The sequence below is a fragment of the Loxodonta africana genome, chromosome 6, assembly GCF_030014295.1.
Source record: "Loxodonta africana isolate mLoxAfr1 chromosome 6, mLoxAfr1.hap2, whole genome shotgun sequence".
Taxonomy (NCBI): Eukaryota; Metazoa; Chordata; class Mammalia; order Proboscidea; family Elephantidae; genus Loxodonta; species Loxodonta africana.
This window is the reverse complement of record NC_087347.1, coordinates 37,961,698-37,977,861: the sequence shown is the minus strand read 5'-3', so window position 1 is coordinate 37,977,861 and position 16,164 is coordinate 37,961,698. Positions and strand designations below refer to the sequence as shown.

At 42.0% G+C, this 16,164-nt stretch overlaps 1 protein-coding gene across 10 annotated transcripts in view; it reads right to left on the bottom strand.

Moving 5' to 3' along the window:
- Positions 1-16,164, bottom strand: part of PLEKHM3 (pleckstrin homology domain containing M3) — a 229,420-nt gene that overhangs the window by 159,732 nt on the left and 53,524 nt on the right. For 8 of the 10 annotated variants that reach the window (XM_064286748.1, XM_064286745.1, XM_023541989.2 and 5 more), the window contains one exon: positions 8,650-9,562. In XM_064286748.1, coding sequence (XP_064142818.1) covers positions 8,650-9,259 — 610 coding nt within the window. In that variant the 5' untranslated portion in view covers positions 9,260-9,562. Of the gene's footprint in view, positions 1-8,649; positions 9,563-9,693; positions 16,094-16,164 lie in introns of those variants that run through there. The other 2 variants (XM_064286746.1, XM_064286753.1) reach the window with 2 other exon arrangements.

Here is a 16,164-nt window from a genome sequence, read left to right as displayed (position 1 = left end):
GAAGAGACAGAAAGGGGCACACAAACCAGAGACTACATCAGCCTGAGACCAGAAGAACTAGATGGTGCCCGGCTACAACCGATGCCTGCCCTAACAGGGAACACAACAGAGAACCCATGAGAGCAGTGGGATGCAGACCCCAAATTCTCATAAGAAGACCAGACTTAATGGTCTGACTGAGACTAGAAGGACCCTGGTGGTCATGGCCCCCAGACCTTCTGTTGGCCCAGGACAGGAACCATTCTCAAAGCCAACTCTTCAGACATGGATTGGACTGGACAATGGGTTGGAGAGGGATGCTGGTGAGGAGTGAGCTTCTTGGATCAGGTAGACACTTGAGACTATGTTGGCATCTCCTCCTTGCAGGGGAGAAGAGATGGTAGAGGGGCTTAGAAGCTGGCAAAATGAACACAAAAAGAGAGAGTGGAGGGAGGGAGCAGGCTGTCTTATTAGGGGGAGAGCAATTAGGAGTATGTAGCAATTTTTTTTTTTTTTTTTTAGCAAGGTGTATATAAGTTTTTATGTGAGAGACTGACTTGATTTGTAAACTTTCACTCAAAGCACAATAAAAATTAAAAAAAAAAAAAAGTAGATCATCAAGGTTTTCTTCCTAGTTTCAGCATAGAAGCTCTGCTGAAACGTGTCCACCATGGGGGCCCTGCTGGTGCTCGAAATACCAGTGGCATAGCTTCTAGAATCACAGCAACATGCAAGCTACCACAGTATAACAAACTGAAAGACAGCTTCCTGTCTTCTGTGACAAGGGTAATCCCAGCTTTCACAGAACTCTAGAAAACAATTCCAAAAATCAACTTTCAAACCATACTCACCCTTTGCCATAGCGAGTTTTTTTTCTCTGTAACTCTAATCTATAGGAATTGAGTTTAAAAGAATTTCCCAAACTTAGTAGCCAACAAAACCAATTCATTGCCGTCAAGTTGATTCCAACTCCTAGCGACCGTACAAGGCAGAGTAGAACTGCCTCATAGGGTTTCCAAGGAGAGGCTGGTGGATTAGAACTGCTGACCTCTTGGTTAGCAGCCAAACACTTAACCATTGAGCCACCAGGGCTTCTTCTCAAACTTAGGCCACCAGATTTTAATATAAGGGGCATTCCATTACTGTATCTTTGGGCAACATACAGAATCACAGAAGCTCGAGCCAGAAGGCATTCTAGAAATCTCTTTAGCCCAGTCTGGGAGCAGATTCCATTAGCTGCTTACTCCATTGACTAGCTCCCTATCTTCTTTGCAGTAGAACCCTAATTTTGTTAAGGGATAGTGACAATATGCTCAGGGGAGGTGGCCTCTCTCCCCCTTCATGGAAAGAATCATGACTTTTTTACAATGATAGTAATTCCATTATCCTTTGCAAAGACTGCTTTCGGGGTGGGTGTGTGACCTGGTAGAGCTCTGGTGGTACAGTGGTTAAGAGCTTGGCTGCTAACCAAAAGGTCAGTAGTTCGAATCTACCAGCTGCTCCTTGGAAACTCTATGGGGCAGTTCTACTCTGTCCTATAGCTTCGCTGTGAGTTGGAATCAGCTTGACGCCAACGGTTTTTTTTTAATGTGACCCAGTTCTGGCCACTAAGGGGGTGCTGTTAAGGGCCTCAAGGAAAGAGACCCAGAGGAGATTCCCTGCTGTCCCTTCCTGACTTTGGCTGTTACATATAAGAAAGAGATATTTGGGGCTGCTGTAGCCATCTTGTGTCACAATCCACCTGGCCGGTGACACTAGTGGTTTCAAAGGGCACAGGGAGAATTCAGAAAAAAGAGGCAGTAAAAGCCAGGTTGATCAGACAAGGTTTTATTAAAGAACTTAGATATAGAGATTAGCGCCAGAAATCTTGCTACAGACAGCAAAGCACCAAGAGTCACCTGAATAGAGGCCCATGGATAATAGGGAAGACTGGGTGTTTACATACTGTATCATTTAATATTAATATGTAGGGCCTATATGCGGGGAAGTCTAAACAATGATTAATGGGGTTGTTTTTTTACTAGTTAATAGATTTCAACTGATACTACCATGAAGTCAGGTGTTTGGTGTGCTTTTTCCTGGCCCAGGTCACTGCTCACTCAGGTACTCTGATTCTTCCCCAGAGTCCTTTGTAAGCAGGAGCCATCTTGTATTTTTCAGGCCCTTTCTCACCTTGTAACAATGTGGGGAGAGAAGAGACATCACCAATACACTGAACATAGCAGAGCAAAAAGACGGAAAGTGGTTGGGTCCTTGATGACCTTGGGGCCACCTATCTCTGGGCTTCTTATTAAGTGTTTTATTGTACATAGTGCTTGACATTCAGTAGGTGTTCGAAAGCCATCTGTTAGACAGGCGAAAATATAAGAAAATAAAAGTCCTTACTGTTTATACAACTTTTAATTGTGTATTCTATTACTTGCTGCTAAAAGCATTCTGATACGCTCTAACTTAACAGATTTGGAAACAAGCTCTGGGAACTAAAATGACTTGGCCAAGGTTATACTACATAGTGGACAAGTCAGGAGTGGATCTCCAACCTCTAGACTTTCAACACAGACCATACTATGTTTTATTTGTGGTAGAGGGAATAAGTCCTAAACTCTTCAGGCCTGAGAAGCACTGTAACATGGTAGTTGCTCACAGTCTCCGGAGTGAAGCCTGACTTGGAATTCTAGCTCCAGCACATACTAGTTGTATGGGCTTGGGTAAACTCAACTTCCCTACGCCTCAGTTTCCTCATTTGAAAATCAGGATAATGTCATCTGCCATATTAAACCATTGTGAATATTAAATAAGATAACGAATGAGCACTTCTTAGCACAGGGTCATGTGTAAAGTTAGTACTCATTAAGTGACAGCTCTCATTGATACCATTATTCATAGTGTCCATAGTAATAATGAAAAACTTGATCTAACTCGATGCAAGCTGTAGGTAGGGAAGAAGGAAAGAGATTCTGTGCCCATTTTGGAAAAAAAGAAAAATAATTGGCACTATCCTGATTTTCCAAGCACTGATATGTAGAATTCAACAAAATACCTCCCATATGCTCATACCTGGAGTTTTCTATAATATGGTTTGTATCTACTCTGTCCTTATAGGGTCGCTATGAGTCAGAATCAACTTGACGGCACTGGGTTGGACTGGGTTTATCTTCAAAGGACTTCCAGCAGTGGAACAGATGAATGTACAAGCAATTACCTATAATGCACAGCGGAGTAAAATATGCTGTGGAAACAAAGTGAAAGAAAAAAATGATTTTAATTGAGAAAAATCTGGAAAGGTCCCAGGGATGATGTGTCATTTGAATTGGTCCTTAAAAGATAATGGAGGAATTTGAAAAGTGAAAAGGAAAGGTATTCCGGGATGAAGAAACATTATGAGCAAAGATTCAGGAGCTTGAAAGGACGTGGCATGTTAAAAAATGGCACATAGATGGGGTGGAGGAAGGTGGTAGGCAATAACGTTCGGAAGATATCTGGATGCTTTACACTTGATTTTGTAAGGAATGGGGAGAAGAGAGTGGCCTAATAAGATTTGTGTTTTAGGAAGGTAACACTAGCAGTTTGTAGAACGAGTAACCATTGCTCTCTTTAACTATGATGGTTAATTTTACGTGTCAACTTCACTAGGCTATGGTGTCCAGGTGTTCGGTCAAACACTTGCCCTAAGACACTGTTAGGAAGTATTTATATGTGATTAACCCAGTTGGCCTTAAATAAAGCAGATTACCCTTCATAATGTAGGTGGGCCTCCTCCAATCAACTGAAGGCCTTAAGAGCAAAAAAAGTTTTCCATAGGGTATATTCTGCCTCCAGACTATAAACAGACATATTGCCAGAACTCTTCCACTCTTCACTCTTCCTGTCGCCTGACAAGACTGCAGGACTCTCCACCCTATCACCCAGTCTACTGATTTTAGAACAAAAGACTACAGGAATCTCCAGCCTGTAGCCCGACCTATGGATTTGGGACACTAGACTGCAGGAATCTCCAGCCTATCATTTGAGCTAAGGATTTTGGACTTGCCAGGCCCCTACAATCATGTAAGCCAATTTATTAAGATCAATCAGTCGATCTCAATCTGTCTCTCTTTCTCCGGGTTCTCTTTCTCTAGAGAACCCTGACTAAGACATTAACCAAGGAATACAAAATATATTTAACAGAACAACTACAAAAAATGTTAGACACTTTATTTTCAGTGTTCCTATATAGAAATGTTAGGAATCAGAATGTGGGCTGTTGTTGAGCCTTGGTGAGTTTCCAAATAGCTTCCGGCAGCCAACACTCAATAACATAACCGAGAGAAGCTATACAATCATATAAAATCAACTTTCAGTGGCCTATTTTAGCAACTTCTTTGTACTGACTAATCTTGCTGAAGGGTGAATCATACATTCAGCAAGAGACCATGTCCTGGTGACCTCACTTATTCTAAGCCCGTAGGAATATTCCCGCCTCTACTGGCTCCAGCTTTTGAGAAACATCATAATTGAAAAAAGTAGTCATTTTAGTCTAAGTCCCACATTTGGCTTTTTTTTTTTTTTTTTAAGTCAAAGATGGGGAAAAAGGAACTGAAAGAGAGTGACAAAAAACCCAGGATAAAGAAACTATACTGCCATGGCTTTTCTAGCCCCAAAGAAAATCTCTGCTTGAGCCCTTCTCCTGAAGTAGTTGGAACAAAAAATACAGGCATAGGAATGGTACCAGGTCACCAGAAAGTGAAATCGACTGAAACAAAAACCCAGTTGACCACTGCCCTTGCCAAGCAGATGAAAATGTGAACACAGTCGGGGAGGAAAAAGTAAGCTAGATTCTGGCAGTTTGTTGAGTTTCAGAGCTTGGTAGCTACTGCAAAGGATTTCTTTTTAAATTTTGATTTTAAAAATTGCAAACAGCAGTTCATCGAGAAGTAGAGTTATAAGGCACACGGAAATCGTTCCGTGTTAAATAATGTCAACCATACCTGTGTTTCCATCACAACCTTTTTATTACTGGACTGACTATGGTAATTAGCTCCCACACATCCCTGAGTCAGGGTCAGTTCAAATATATAGTGGCATGATATAATTTAAGAGTTAGGAAGGATTGTAGAGAACCTGCCTCTTTAAGTTTATACACCAAAGACAATAGACAATAAGTGATTTTTCCAAACCAAAGTGGTAAATTAGGGGTAAAGTTGGGTACATTTCTTGAGTCCTACTTCTGAGTTCTTTAACCTTCTATTTTGTGTACACACTTCATTATGTAATAACTCAATTTGCTTTAAACCCAAAACTGCATTTATCCTCAGTAGGCTCAAGAGTCCAGTTATTTATTACCCATTGAGGCAGAAGATGCAGTGGCTCACCTAATGAAGAAGACTCTTACACTTGTTGATATGGGAGGGAGAAGGGGAGGTGATGGGGGGAAGATAAGGAAGTGGAACCCCCCAGAAAAACCCACTGCCATGGAGTCAATTTCAATTCATAACAGCCCTGTAGCACAGAGTAGAACTGCCCCGTAGAGTTTCCAAGGAGCACCTGGTAGATTCAAACTGCCGACCTTTTGGTTAGCAGACGTAGCTCTTAACTACTACACCACCAGGGTTGGAAGTGGAGCGGAAGTGGAGTCACTCCTAAGGCTTTAAGCTATTCTAGCTGAGCTCAGAAGAGGAGCCAGGGGAGAAAAATCGACTGGGAAAATGTAAGACCACGCAGTGATGAAGCCTGAAAGTAAGAGAGTGGCAGGGCTAGACATGAAGCCCAGTTGGCCTCATCAAAGGAAACCCATTTCACTAAGCTTTATTTCTTCGGAGGATCCCCGAGCCGCTGGACATACCATTGTTAATTCTTAGGACTACAAGAGTGGGAGACAGGAGGCGGTGAATCATTTTTTAGACGCTCTGAATTTGAGGTGCCTGTGGAATATGCCCCCAGAGATGTATGTTCACCAGGCGCTCAGATATGAGTCTGAAGTTCAAGAAATAGGTCTGGCCTGGTCCGAAATCTCCTGGGACCTCATTTTCAGCTGTAGCCAAGATAATACAACGCTACCCTCTTTTTTGACGTATTCCTTCAGGAGAAACAATGAACTTTTCTTCAGTTTGGATGGCTAATTTCAAAGGTTTCAGAGTAAAGCTCACTCAAAGATCCTGGCTGATCTTGACTAGTATGCAACTGGGTATTGGCATGTGCCCACTCACTTCTGAGAATTACAGTTAGCTGGGTGGGTGGTCAGCCACATATCTGGAACTACTGTGGGTGGCCCAGTGGGCACTCACTGCTTGCCCCTTCACCTGGTGAGCAATAAAATTTTCTTGTCACCTCTCCAGAGCACGCCAGGAAGAAATGGTGTCGGAAAGCTGGCATGCCATTTGTCCAAGTTCGCTAATTCTTGCTAGGATGTGGATTCCATGGGATGACTAAAAGGTGGCCTCATTATATCAATGAGACCATTTGTTGCACTCTACTTTTCAAAATACCGCTTAGTACTTAGATTTCTACATAGTTTAATGTCCAACTTCTTTTTTAAATTGAGTACTAAAAAATAATAATCAGGGTCTGTCATATACTGATGAAAGAAGTCCAGAACTTCAGAAAATCTAAGGAAGGTCCTTGCATTTACAATCAGAACAAGATACAGAGGTTTAGCAGGTGGGGTTCAAGGGCGGCATTTGCCCCCAAGTACAAGTTCAAGGGGGTGCCAGACAAGGCCCACTGGCAAGTCACCACCCCCCCATAAGGTAAGGGGGTGGGGTGCAAACTTAGAGATTGTCCCTGTGTGCTCGTTACCCTCGCTAAGCCTCTGACAAGATAGGGAAAAGAAATAAATGACACTCTGTTAACTTGGGTTATGCCAGGGATTTAAAATAGTAAAGGTGGTTTAATGATAGAAATCTGCGTACACTCTAAGAAACCAGAAAACTACGGAGGTTATTTGCTAATCAAAGAGTGTGCCTGTTTGTACAGGGGCTCAGGGGCGAAGCCACCATTCTGCCAGGCACCCAAGTCATAGCAACTTGTTCGTCCCCCAATACCTAATTGGTTATCAAGTCTTGTGCTTTCTATTGTCCCTTTCTTTTTACTCCTATGGTCACCACCCTCGACTTGATGTTACAGAAGACTGGTGAAAGTCTAGGAGAAAATAAAAGGAAATACAAGTTGTAAGTCTGAGCAAAGAAAACATATTTTAAAAGGACAGGAGAGATAATAAAATCCATTTACCAAAATATTTCAACTTGGCTGTCAAAAGAATGAGGCACCTCATAGGCAAGAACATTGCATTTCCTTAATAAACACAGCCTTGCCTCAGGTTACAATTACAAACCACATTTTATGAATTAAAATGATAAATTTATCAATAGATTACCAAGCAATGATAGGGACTGAAGTAACACTAAAATAGCCGTAAATACATAAAACAGTCTCCCTAGTTAACTGAGGAGAAGCAATCTAAATTAAGAGTTGAGCAGAGTGACTGAAGAATCATGAGTCATGAAAGCTGTTACCTATATAAATAAGGTTACTGTGAGGGAAAATTCTAGGGAAAATGGAGCCGCGACTGGTCATGTCTCAGGACTCGGAAGAGAAAGCACATGCGGGCATGCATGAGTGCATGCGTGTGCTCTTGGTGTACACATACATGTTTATAAAATACAAGGAAAAAGGAATTTAAGGCCTTCCACCACGAGGTCATAATCTCTCTAAACTTTTCCTCCCACTGCTCATCATGGGACCCTTTGCTCTACTCACAAGGGTCAGCTTGTCCCCTCTGCACTCCCAGCTCTTCAACTTTGTTTACACCATGATCCTGACTACAGTGTCCTCTACTACATCTCCCTTTCTGCATCTTTATGTCCTTCGAGGTCCAGCTCAAGTTCCACTTCCTCTAGCAGACCCTTCCTGACAAGTCCAGTCCCCAGTGTCTTCTCTTTCCTTTATCCACTAACAGTCACTGCTGCTCATTATTCAAAAAAATCCCAACAATATACAGGAACACAAAAGTTCCCTCACAATTTTAATTGACCACCTGCTATCTCTCATTCCTGGGGACCTCTCTTGAGTGTTTGTCTGAGTCTGTTCTCAACTACATGAGAAGCTCTTTAAGGCAGGGATCCTGTCTTCACACTTCCTTGAATCCTTCATAACACAATGCTAAGCCCAATTCGTTGTACAGTAAACACTTACTGATACGAACAAGCAGTATCATACAATGTTCAGAGGAAAATACTACATTAAGTATGAGAATATTCTGATTCTAACATACAACGTGAGAAAGAGAAAATTAACCATAGTTGCCTTTGCACTCAGGTTTTTTGGGGTTTTTTTGCTGCTAATCAAAAGGTCAAAGGTTCGAGTTCATCCAGAGGCACCTCGGACGAAAGGCCTGGCAATCTACTTCTGAAAAATCAGCTACTGCAAACCCTATGGAGTACGATTCTCCTCTGACACACATGGGGTCACCAAGAGGCAGTGGCAACTCAATGGCAATTGGTTTGATTTTTGGTTTTTTCACTCAGTACCTTTTAAGATAATAAGACTGTTGCGTTGAGGCAAAATACAAAAGTAAAAGGAAGAGTAAGCAAAGTCAGACATGGATATTGGGAAGTAAGACTCTCATGAGGGAGATGTAAGAAAGAAAAAAGGAAATCAACAATAGTTTAATAGCGGTCAGATACAGAAACATACCAGTATTTCCTTGAGCATCTTCTACCTTATTTGTTGAAGGTGACAGAAAAGACGGCCTGGTGAAGTGAGGGCCCTGAAGAGTTGGTTGCTGCTGCTGCTGCTGCTGCAAAGGTGTAGTTTTGAGGACTAGCCTCCAGTCCACTTGAGTAATATCTGACCTGGACCGAGCATGCCCTGGCTTGAAAGTAGAGGTCTCATCCAATAAGTCATTCACAGATCGAGGTCTGTCTCTCCTACGCTGGCAAATGTCAAAAAAATTAAAGGTTGATGTTTCCTTTTGTTCCACCCAGGAAAGGTTATCTGGAGCTGTCCCTCTCTGGACCATAAACTGTTCTTTGGCAGGGAAGACATTTTGAGCTTTGGTTTCTAAGAGCCTGCTGTTACAGTGGTCCCAAATCATGCCCCCCTTGCCCAGGGAGGCAACATTTCTGATAGCACCATTGTCTGGTATGTTACTGAATACTTCGTGCCCCACCAGTTCAGGGACTTCTTGAATCGCATAAACCTCTGCTTGCTGTACAGCATTTTCTAGCTTACTATCAAAAGAACTAAAGAAATCCTCAGTAACTTCCAAGGCCGGGCTGATATCATCCACTTCCAAAGCTTCCATGCCACAGGCTCTAAGAGGCCTAAGCCTCCTAAGCTGGTTCAGAAAAGGGCTTCATGAACGTTTACCCAACACAGGGAGCTGCTTCAGCAATAAAGCTCAAGAAACAACTTGAAGAAAGCTTCATTTGGCTGCCTGGAGCAGGCCAAGCACAAGGGTGGTTGATGCTTTCCCAGTCCACTTAGAAATGGACATTAAAAGAGGGACAGGGAGAAAGACGTTCCTTTGAGATGATTCTTCAGTTGGATCTCTGCGAAGATAACCAGAAGTGCTTGTCAAAGCAATGCCATGGCAATCCTTGATTTCCTGGAGGAAAATAAATAGGACAACATTGGCACACAGATAACTGTGTTCTACAGGACACGAATCTGCCCAGTTACTTGCCCACCTTTACACCTCCTCCATGGCAGTCATGCACAAAGGTGGGAAATACTTACACAGGAGTTCCATTGTCAGGAGTACACACCACTGCTGGCTTTGTGTCAGAACTTTCACAGAGCAGGGTGGAGCGCTTGATAAAGAGAATTAAGGTCAATTGCTTTTACTCACACAGAGAAGCCTTTGAGAGCAGTTGTGAAAAAGCTGCCTTGGCAACTCTTGGTGATATGTTAACCTAAAATCGTAATCAAAAGAGACTTGGAATTCTGTGACCGGACCTATATAATTATCAGTTTGAAAGTCATACATGCATGGGTTCTTTCACAAACCTTGAAAGCACTGATGATTTGTGTGGCCTAAAGGTACAAGGGAAAAGTAAAGAGATTCGGCCCTACTATTAAACCTGTATGTTATTGTGTCGGCACTTCTTAGATTTAGAATATGTAATGTCTAATGATGACCTGCAGTCCCCCGGTGGTACAAACTGTTAACGCACTCTAACCAGGAGGTTGGGGATTTGAGTCCCTCCAGGGCACCTCAGAAGTAAAGCCTGGAGATCTGCTTGTGAAAAATCATCCACTGAAAACCCTGTGGAGCATAGTTCTTCTCCGACATACGTGGGGTTGCCATGAGTCAGAAACAACTGGATGGCATCTGTTCTTTTGTTGTTGTTGTTTTCCTTTAATGATGACTCTGGACTTCAGAATTCCTTCATTCTTCTTGGAAGAATACTTCATGCTGAAAACTCCTGAGGTTTCTAGGATGGGCCTAGGAATACGAGTCCAGCCTACAGGATATTGAAGGGCCTAGGCTAGAGTTATGGCCCAAGTGTCAGGCTTTAGCTTATCCTTTTCTCTCTCCAGACCTCAGGTCCTGTACCTTACAGCTCAACCTAGGCAGAAAGAATCCCACGAGCCACGGAAGGATTACCCAGTAAGCAAGCTATGCACGGATTTACTTCTATTTACTTACAGATCTGTACTGCACAATTTCACATGGGTTTCACCACATCTTTTGTGCAATTTCATCTGTTTCTTGGTGGTGAAACCCATGTGAAATTGCGCACTACAGATTAGCAAGTAAAGACATGTAAATTCGTGCATACGTACCTTGCTTAATATAAGCCTGTGCGTACTTTGCTTACTGGTTAACGCACATGAGCACTCACCCACTGTCTCTGAGGTGTCCAAGGCCGGCTCCGATTAGAACAGATCTTGACAGGGATGCTCTTGGCATGCATTGTCCAGTATGGTAGACACTAACCACACATGACTATTTAAAATTAAATTTATTAAAACTGAATAAAATTAAACATTTAGTTCCTCAGTCACACGAGCCACATTTCAAGTGCTCAACAGACACATGTGGCTAGTGGCACATGAAAAATATTTCCATTATTATAGAAAGTTCTACTGGACAGTGTTACTCTAGACAAGAGATTGTAAACTCAAATGCCAGAGGGGCCAGGCATGTAATGAGTGGAGGGGGAGGAGGGTTAGTCAGTAAGAGGGGGTGGGGACCACTGTGAAATGGAGTGCACAGGATTCCAAGGGCAGCTGCTACTCACCCCCAGCTAATGTTCACCCTGTAGGAGGGTGGGCCCAGTATTAGAAAGTCTCCCAACTTCTTAAGGTCAGGAAGAAATTCCTATTCGTGTATGATTTTTTTTCCTTGCTTAAAGACTGGCATCAAATTAAAAAACAAACAAACATAAAAACACCACTTTGCAGGCCTTTTACAGTATCATTTCATTCCTCTGCTCAAGGCCCTGCAGTGCTGCCCATTTCACTCCATGTAAAAGCAAAAGTCCTTTCAAAGCTCTGGCCCAGTTACCTCTCTGATTCCATCTCCCTTCCCCCCTTGCTCATTCTGCTCCAGCTACACTGAGCTCCCTGCTGATCTTCAAACATGCCAGACATGTTCCCAGTGAGGGCCTCTGGCTGGAAGGATCTCCCCCAGATATTCCCTTGGTTAACTCCTTCCTTCACCTCCTTCAAGGCATTGCTCAGTTCCACCTTCTCAGTGAGGTTTGCCCTGACCACCTTATTTAATAATGTACCCTCACCCCCAGTATTTCCAGTCTTCCTTATCCTGTACTACCTTTTTTTTCCCCAAAGTACTTATCAACTATTAAACTTTATGCAGACTTCTAAGAAGGATCATATCATTCCTCTGCTGAGAATCTTGCAATGGTTGTGTTTCACTCAAAGTAAAGGCCAACTCATAAATTTACTTATTATGTTTGTTATTTATTATCTCCTCCCACTCAAATATAAGCTCCATGGAGAGTAGGGATCCGTTTCTGTGTCATTCACTGATGTATCCCGAGTTCCTAGAATAGTGTCTAGTACACAGTAGATGTTCTACAAATACTCCATGGGCCTATCATTTACATTCTCTGCTCAAAACTCTTCTCCTACCAAAAGCAGCATGAGGAATGTGAAAGGTCATTATAATAATGGTCTCCAATGAATCACACCCCTTCACAAAGCATTGTTGTCCTTCCTCCCATCAAGAGGGTGATCTCATTCTCTTGGAATTCTGAAACAACCATGATGTAAAGAAAGCCAGTTAGCCTATTAGAAGATGAAAGGCCCCTTGGAGGACAACCAATGTGTTCTAGCTGACGGCTAGCACCAATTTCCAGATGTGTGAGTGAGACCAACTTGGATCTTCTAGTTTTAGTCAAGCCATCAGAAGACTGCAGTCACATGAGTGGTCTCAGGTGAGACCAGAAGAAGACTCAACCCAGCTATCAATCTACAGGATGGTGAGAAATACTAAATCACTGTTGTTTTAAGTCTGTTTTGGAGTGGTTTATTACACAGTAATAGATAACCAAAAGAGAAAATGATACCAGGAATGGAGTATTGCTGCTGTAACAAAACTGTAAAACATGTGGCACAGGACTGAATAGGTAGAAGCTGGAAAGGCAGCAGTGAGAAGACTCTTAGTGGAATCTAGAAGAATAACTATCAGAGGCTCAAAAAAGGATAATCCATGTTATCTAGTGGTGGAACGATTGGGAAGACTGAACAAAATGTAGAAAATACACCTAATGATTAAACGAAAAATACTTTAGAAAATATAACTAATGAACCTGGGAATCTGGCTAATGAGATTTCAAGGCAGAATGAAAGTACGATTTTTTTTTTTTTTTAATTTGTGAATGATAAAGTATGAGAGAGAGAGCGAGAAAGAAGGAACAGTTCAGTGGCAAGTAGAATTTAGAGGCAGAGCCCTGGTGGTATAATGGTTAAGCATTTAGATGCTAACCATAAAGGTTGGCAGTTCAAATCCACCAGTTCAAACCCTGTGAGGCAGTTCTGCACATCCTATAGGGCTGCTATGAGTTGAAATCAACTCAACGGCAAGGGGTTTAGTTTGCGGGTTTATGAATGGTCCAAGACTTGCTGGGTTCCAAAATAGAGTTATTTCTTATCTACAGATAAAATGCATATGGAAAACAGACTCTTAAAGTGAATTAAAACCTATAGGCAAAGTTTAAACCCAGGATGATGCCAGTAAAATAAGGACTCGGGGTTAAAATTATACCAAAGGTGTGACTATAGGATGTGTCTGAAAGCTTTAAGGTGGTACCTAGTAGACCTGGAAATCATTCATCCATCCATTATTTATTAAGGTCCCATCAGACATTGGACATAAGAGATATAAAGATAAATAAGACATAGCTCTTGCCCTAAAGAAGCTCACAGCCTATCATGATGAGCCAGATAAGAAAATTAGCCCCAAAATTGTTACAGGTGCTTTGACAGAAGGTTGAACCAGACTTGGTGGGGGAAAAAGAGGACAGGGGTCAATTGCTTGTGGGTGGTGAGAAAGATGTCAAGAAGGTCTTCAAAAGGGAAATGACCCTTCAGTCGAGCCTAGAAAAATTAGGAGGTATTTGCCCTGATGGTTAGGAAGAAATTAGGAAGAGTAAATTACTTTTTAATTAGTACAGGATTTTCAAGTTTATTATATAAAATGACTTTCCACAGATAGCAAGGTGAGCAATTTAGTGAGAAGAGTCTGAGCTCTAGAGTCAGATCTGGTTCAAATCCTATTTCTGTCTTTTACCAACTACGTGATTTGGGATGGAACTTTCCTGACCCACCCCACTCCACACCTAGACCTCCTCTGAACTACATCTACACTGTAAACATTTCAATTATCATTCCGATCACTCAATACAGGCATACCTCATTTTATTTGCACTTTATTGTGCTTCACAGATACTGTGTTTTTTACAAATTGAAGATTTGTGGCAACCCTGGATTGAGCACGTCTACCGGCACCATTTTTCCAATGGCACGTGCTTGGTTCGTCTGTGTCACATTTTGGTAATTCTTGAAATATTTCAAACTTTTTCATTATTATTATATCTGTTATGGTGATCTGTGAGCAGTGATCTCTGGTGTTACTATTGTAATTGTTTTGGGGTGCCATGAACAGTGCCCATATAAGATGGCAAACTTAATAAATTTTGTGTATCTTCTGACTGCTCTACAGGCCGGCCATTACTCTGTCTCTCTCCCTCTCCTCGGGCATGACTATTCCCTGAGACACAACAATATTGAGATTAGGCCAATTAATAATCCTACAGTGGCCTCTAACTGTTCCAGTGAAACGAAGAGTCGCATGTCTTGCACTTTAAATCAAAAGCTAGAAATGATAGAATTTAGTGAGGAAGGCATGTTGAAAGCCGAGATGGCTAGGCCTCTTGAGCCAAACAGGTAGCCAGGTTATGAATGCAAAGGAAAAATTCTTGGAGGAAACTGAAAGTGCTACTCCACTGGACATATGAATGATAAGAAAGCGAAGCAGCCTTATTGCTGATACAGAGAAATTTTTGGTGTTTTGGACAGAAGATCAAACCAGCCACAGCATTCCCTTAAGCCAAAGCCTAATCTAAAGCAAGGTCCTAACTCTTCAATTCTGTGAAGGCTGAGAAACGTGAAAAGAAAAGTTTCAAGCTGGCAGAGGTTGGTTCATAAGATTTACGGAAAGAAGCCGTCTCCATAACGGAAAAGTGCAAGGCGAAGCAGCAAGCGCTGATGCAGAAGCTGCAGCAAGTTTATCCAGAAGCTCTAGCGGAGATAACTGATGAAGGGGCTGCACCAAACGACAGATCTTCAGTGTGGATGGAACAGCCTTATACTGGAAGAAGGTGCCATCCAGGACTCCCACAGATCACAGACAGAGAGGAGTTAATCCCTGGCTTCAAAGCCTCAAAGGACAGGCTGACTCTCTTGTTAGGGGCTAATGCAGCTGGTGGCTTTAAGTTGGTGACAATACTCACTTACCATTCCGAAAATCCTAGGGCCCTTAAGAATTATGCTATATCTACTCTGCCTGTGCTCTATAAATGGAACAACAAAGCCTGGATGACAGCACATCGGTTTACAACATGGTTCACTGGATATGTTAAGCCCACTGTTGAGACCTACTGGTCAGAAAAAAGGTTCCTTTCAAAATATTAGCCCTCATTGACAATGCCCCTGGTCACCCAAGAGCTCTGATGGAGGTGTACAAGGAGATCAATGTTGTCTCCATGCCTGTTAACACACCACCTATTCTGCTGCCCAAGGATTAAGGAGTAATTTCGACTTTCAAGTCTTATTATTTAAGAAATACATCTCACAAGGCTATAGCTGCCATAGATTGTGATTCCTCTGATGAATCCGGGCAAAGTAAATTAAAAACGTTCGGTAAGGAATTCACCATTCTAGATGCCATTAAGAACTTTTGTGATTGATGGGAGGAGGTCAAAATATCAACATGAACAGAAGTTTGGAAGAAATTGATTCAAATCTTCATGGGTGACTTTGAGGGGTTCAAGATTTCAGTAGAGGAAGTAAATGCAGATGTGGTAGAAACAGCAAGAGAACTAGAATTAGAAGTGGAGCCTGAAGATGTGACTGAATTACAGCAATCTCATAATAAAACTTTAGCGGATGAGGAGTTGCTTTTTATGGATAAGCAAAAAAAGTAGTTTTTGAGATGGAACCTACTCCTAGTGAAGGTGCTGTGAACATCATAGAAATGACAACAAAGAATTTACAATATTATATAGACTTAGTTGATAAAGCAGCAGCAGGGTTTGAGAGGACTGACTCCAATTTTGAAAGAAGTTCTACCGTGGGCAGAATGCTATCAAAGAGCATGACATGCTACAGAGAAATCTTTCATGAAAGAAAGAGTCAATCAATGCAGTAACCTTCAATGTTGTCTTATTTTAAGAAATTGCCACAGCTGCCCCAGCCTTCAGCAACCACCACACTGATAAGTCAGCAGCCATCAACATCAAAGCAAGACCCACTGCAGCAAAACGATTACGGCTCGCTGAATGCTCATATGATGGTTAGCATTTTTTAGCAATAAAGTATTTTTTAATTAAGGTATGTAAACTTTTTTAGACATAATGCTATTGCATCCTTAATAGACTGCAGTATAGTGTAAACATAACTTGTGCATTAACCCGCTGCCGTCGAGTCGATTCCGACTCATAGCGACAACACACAACAGAA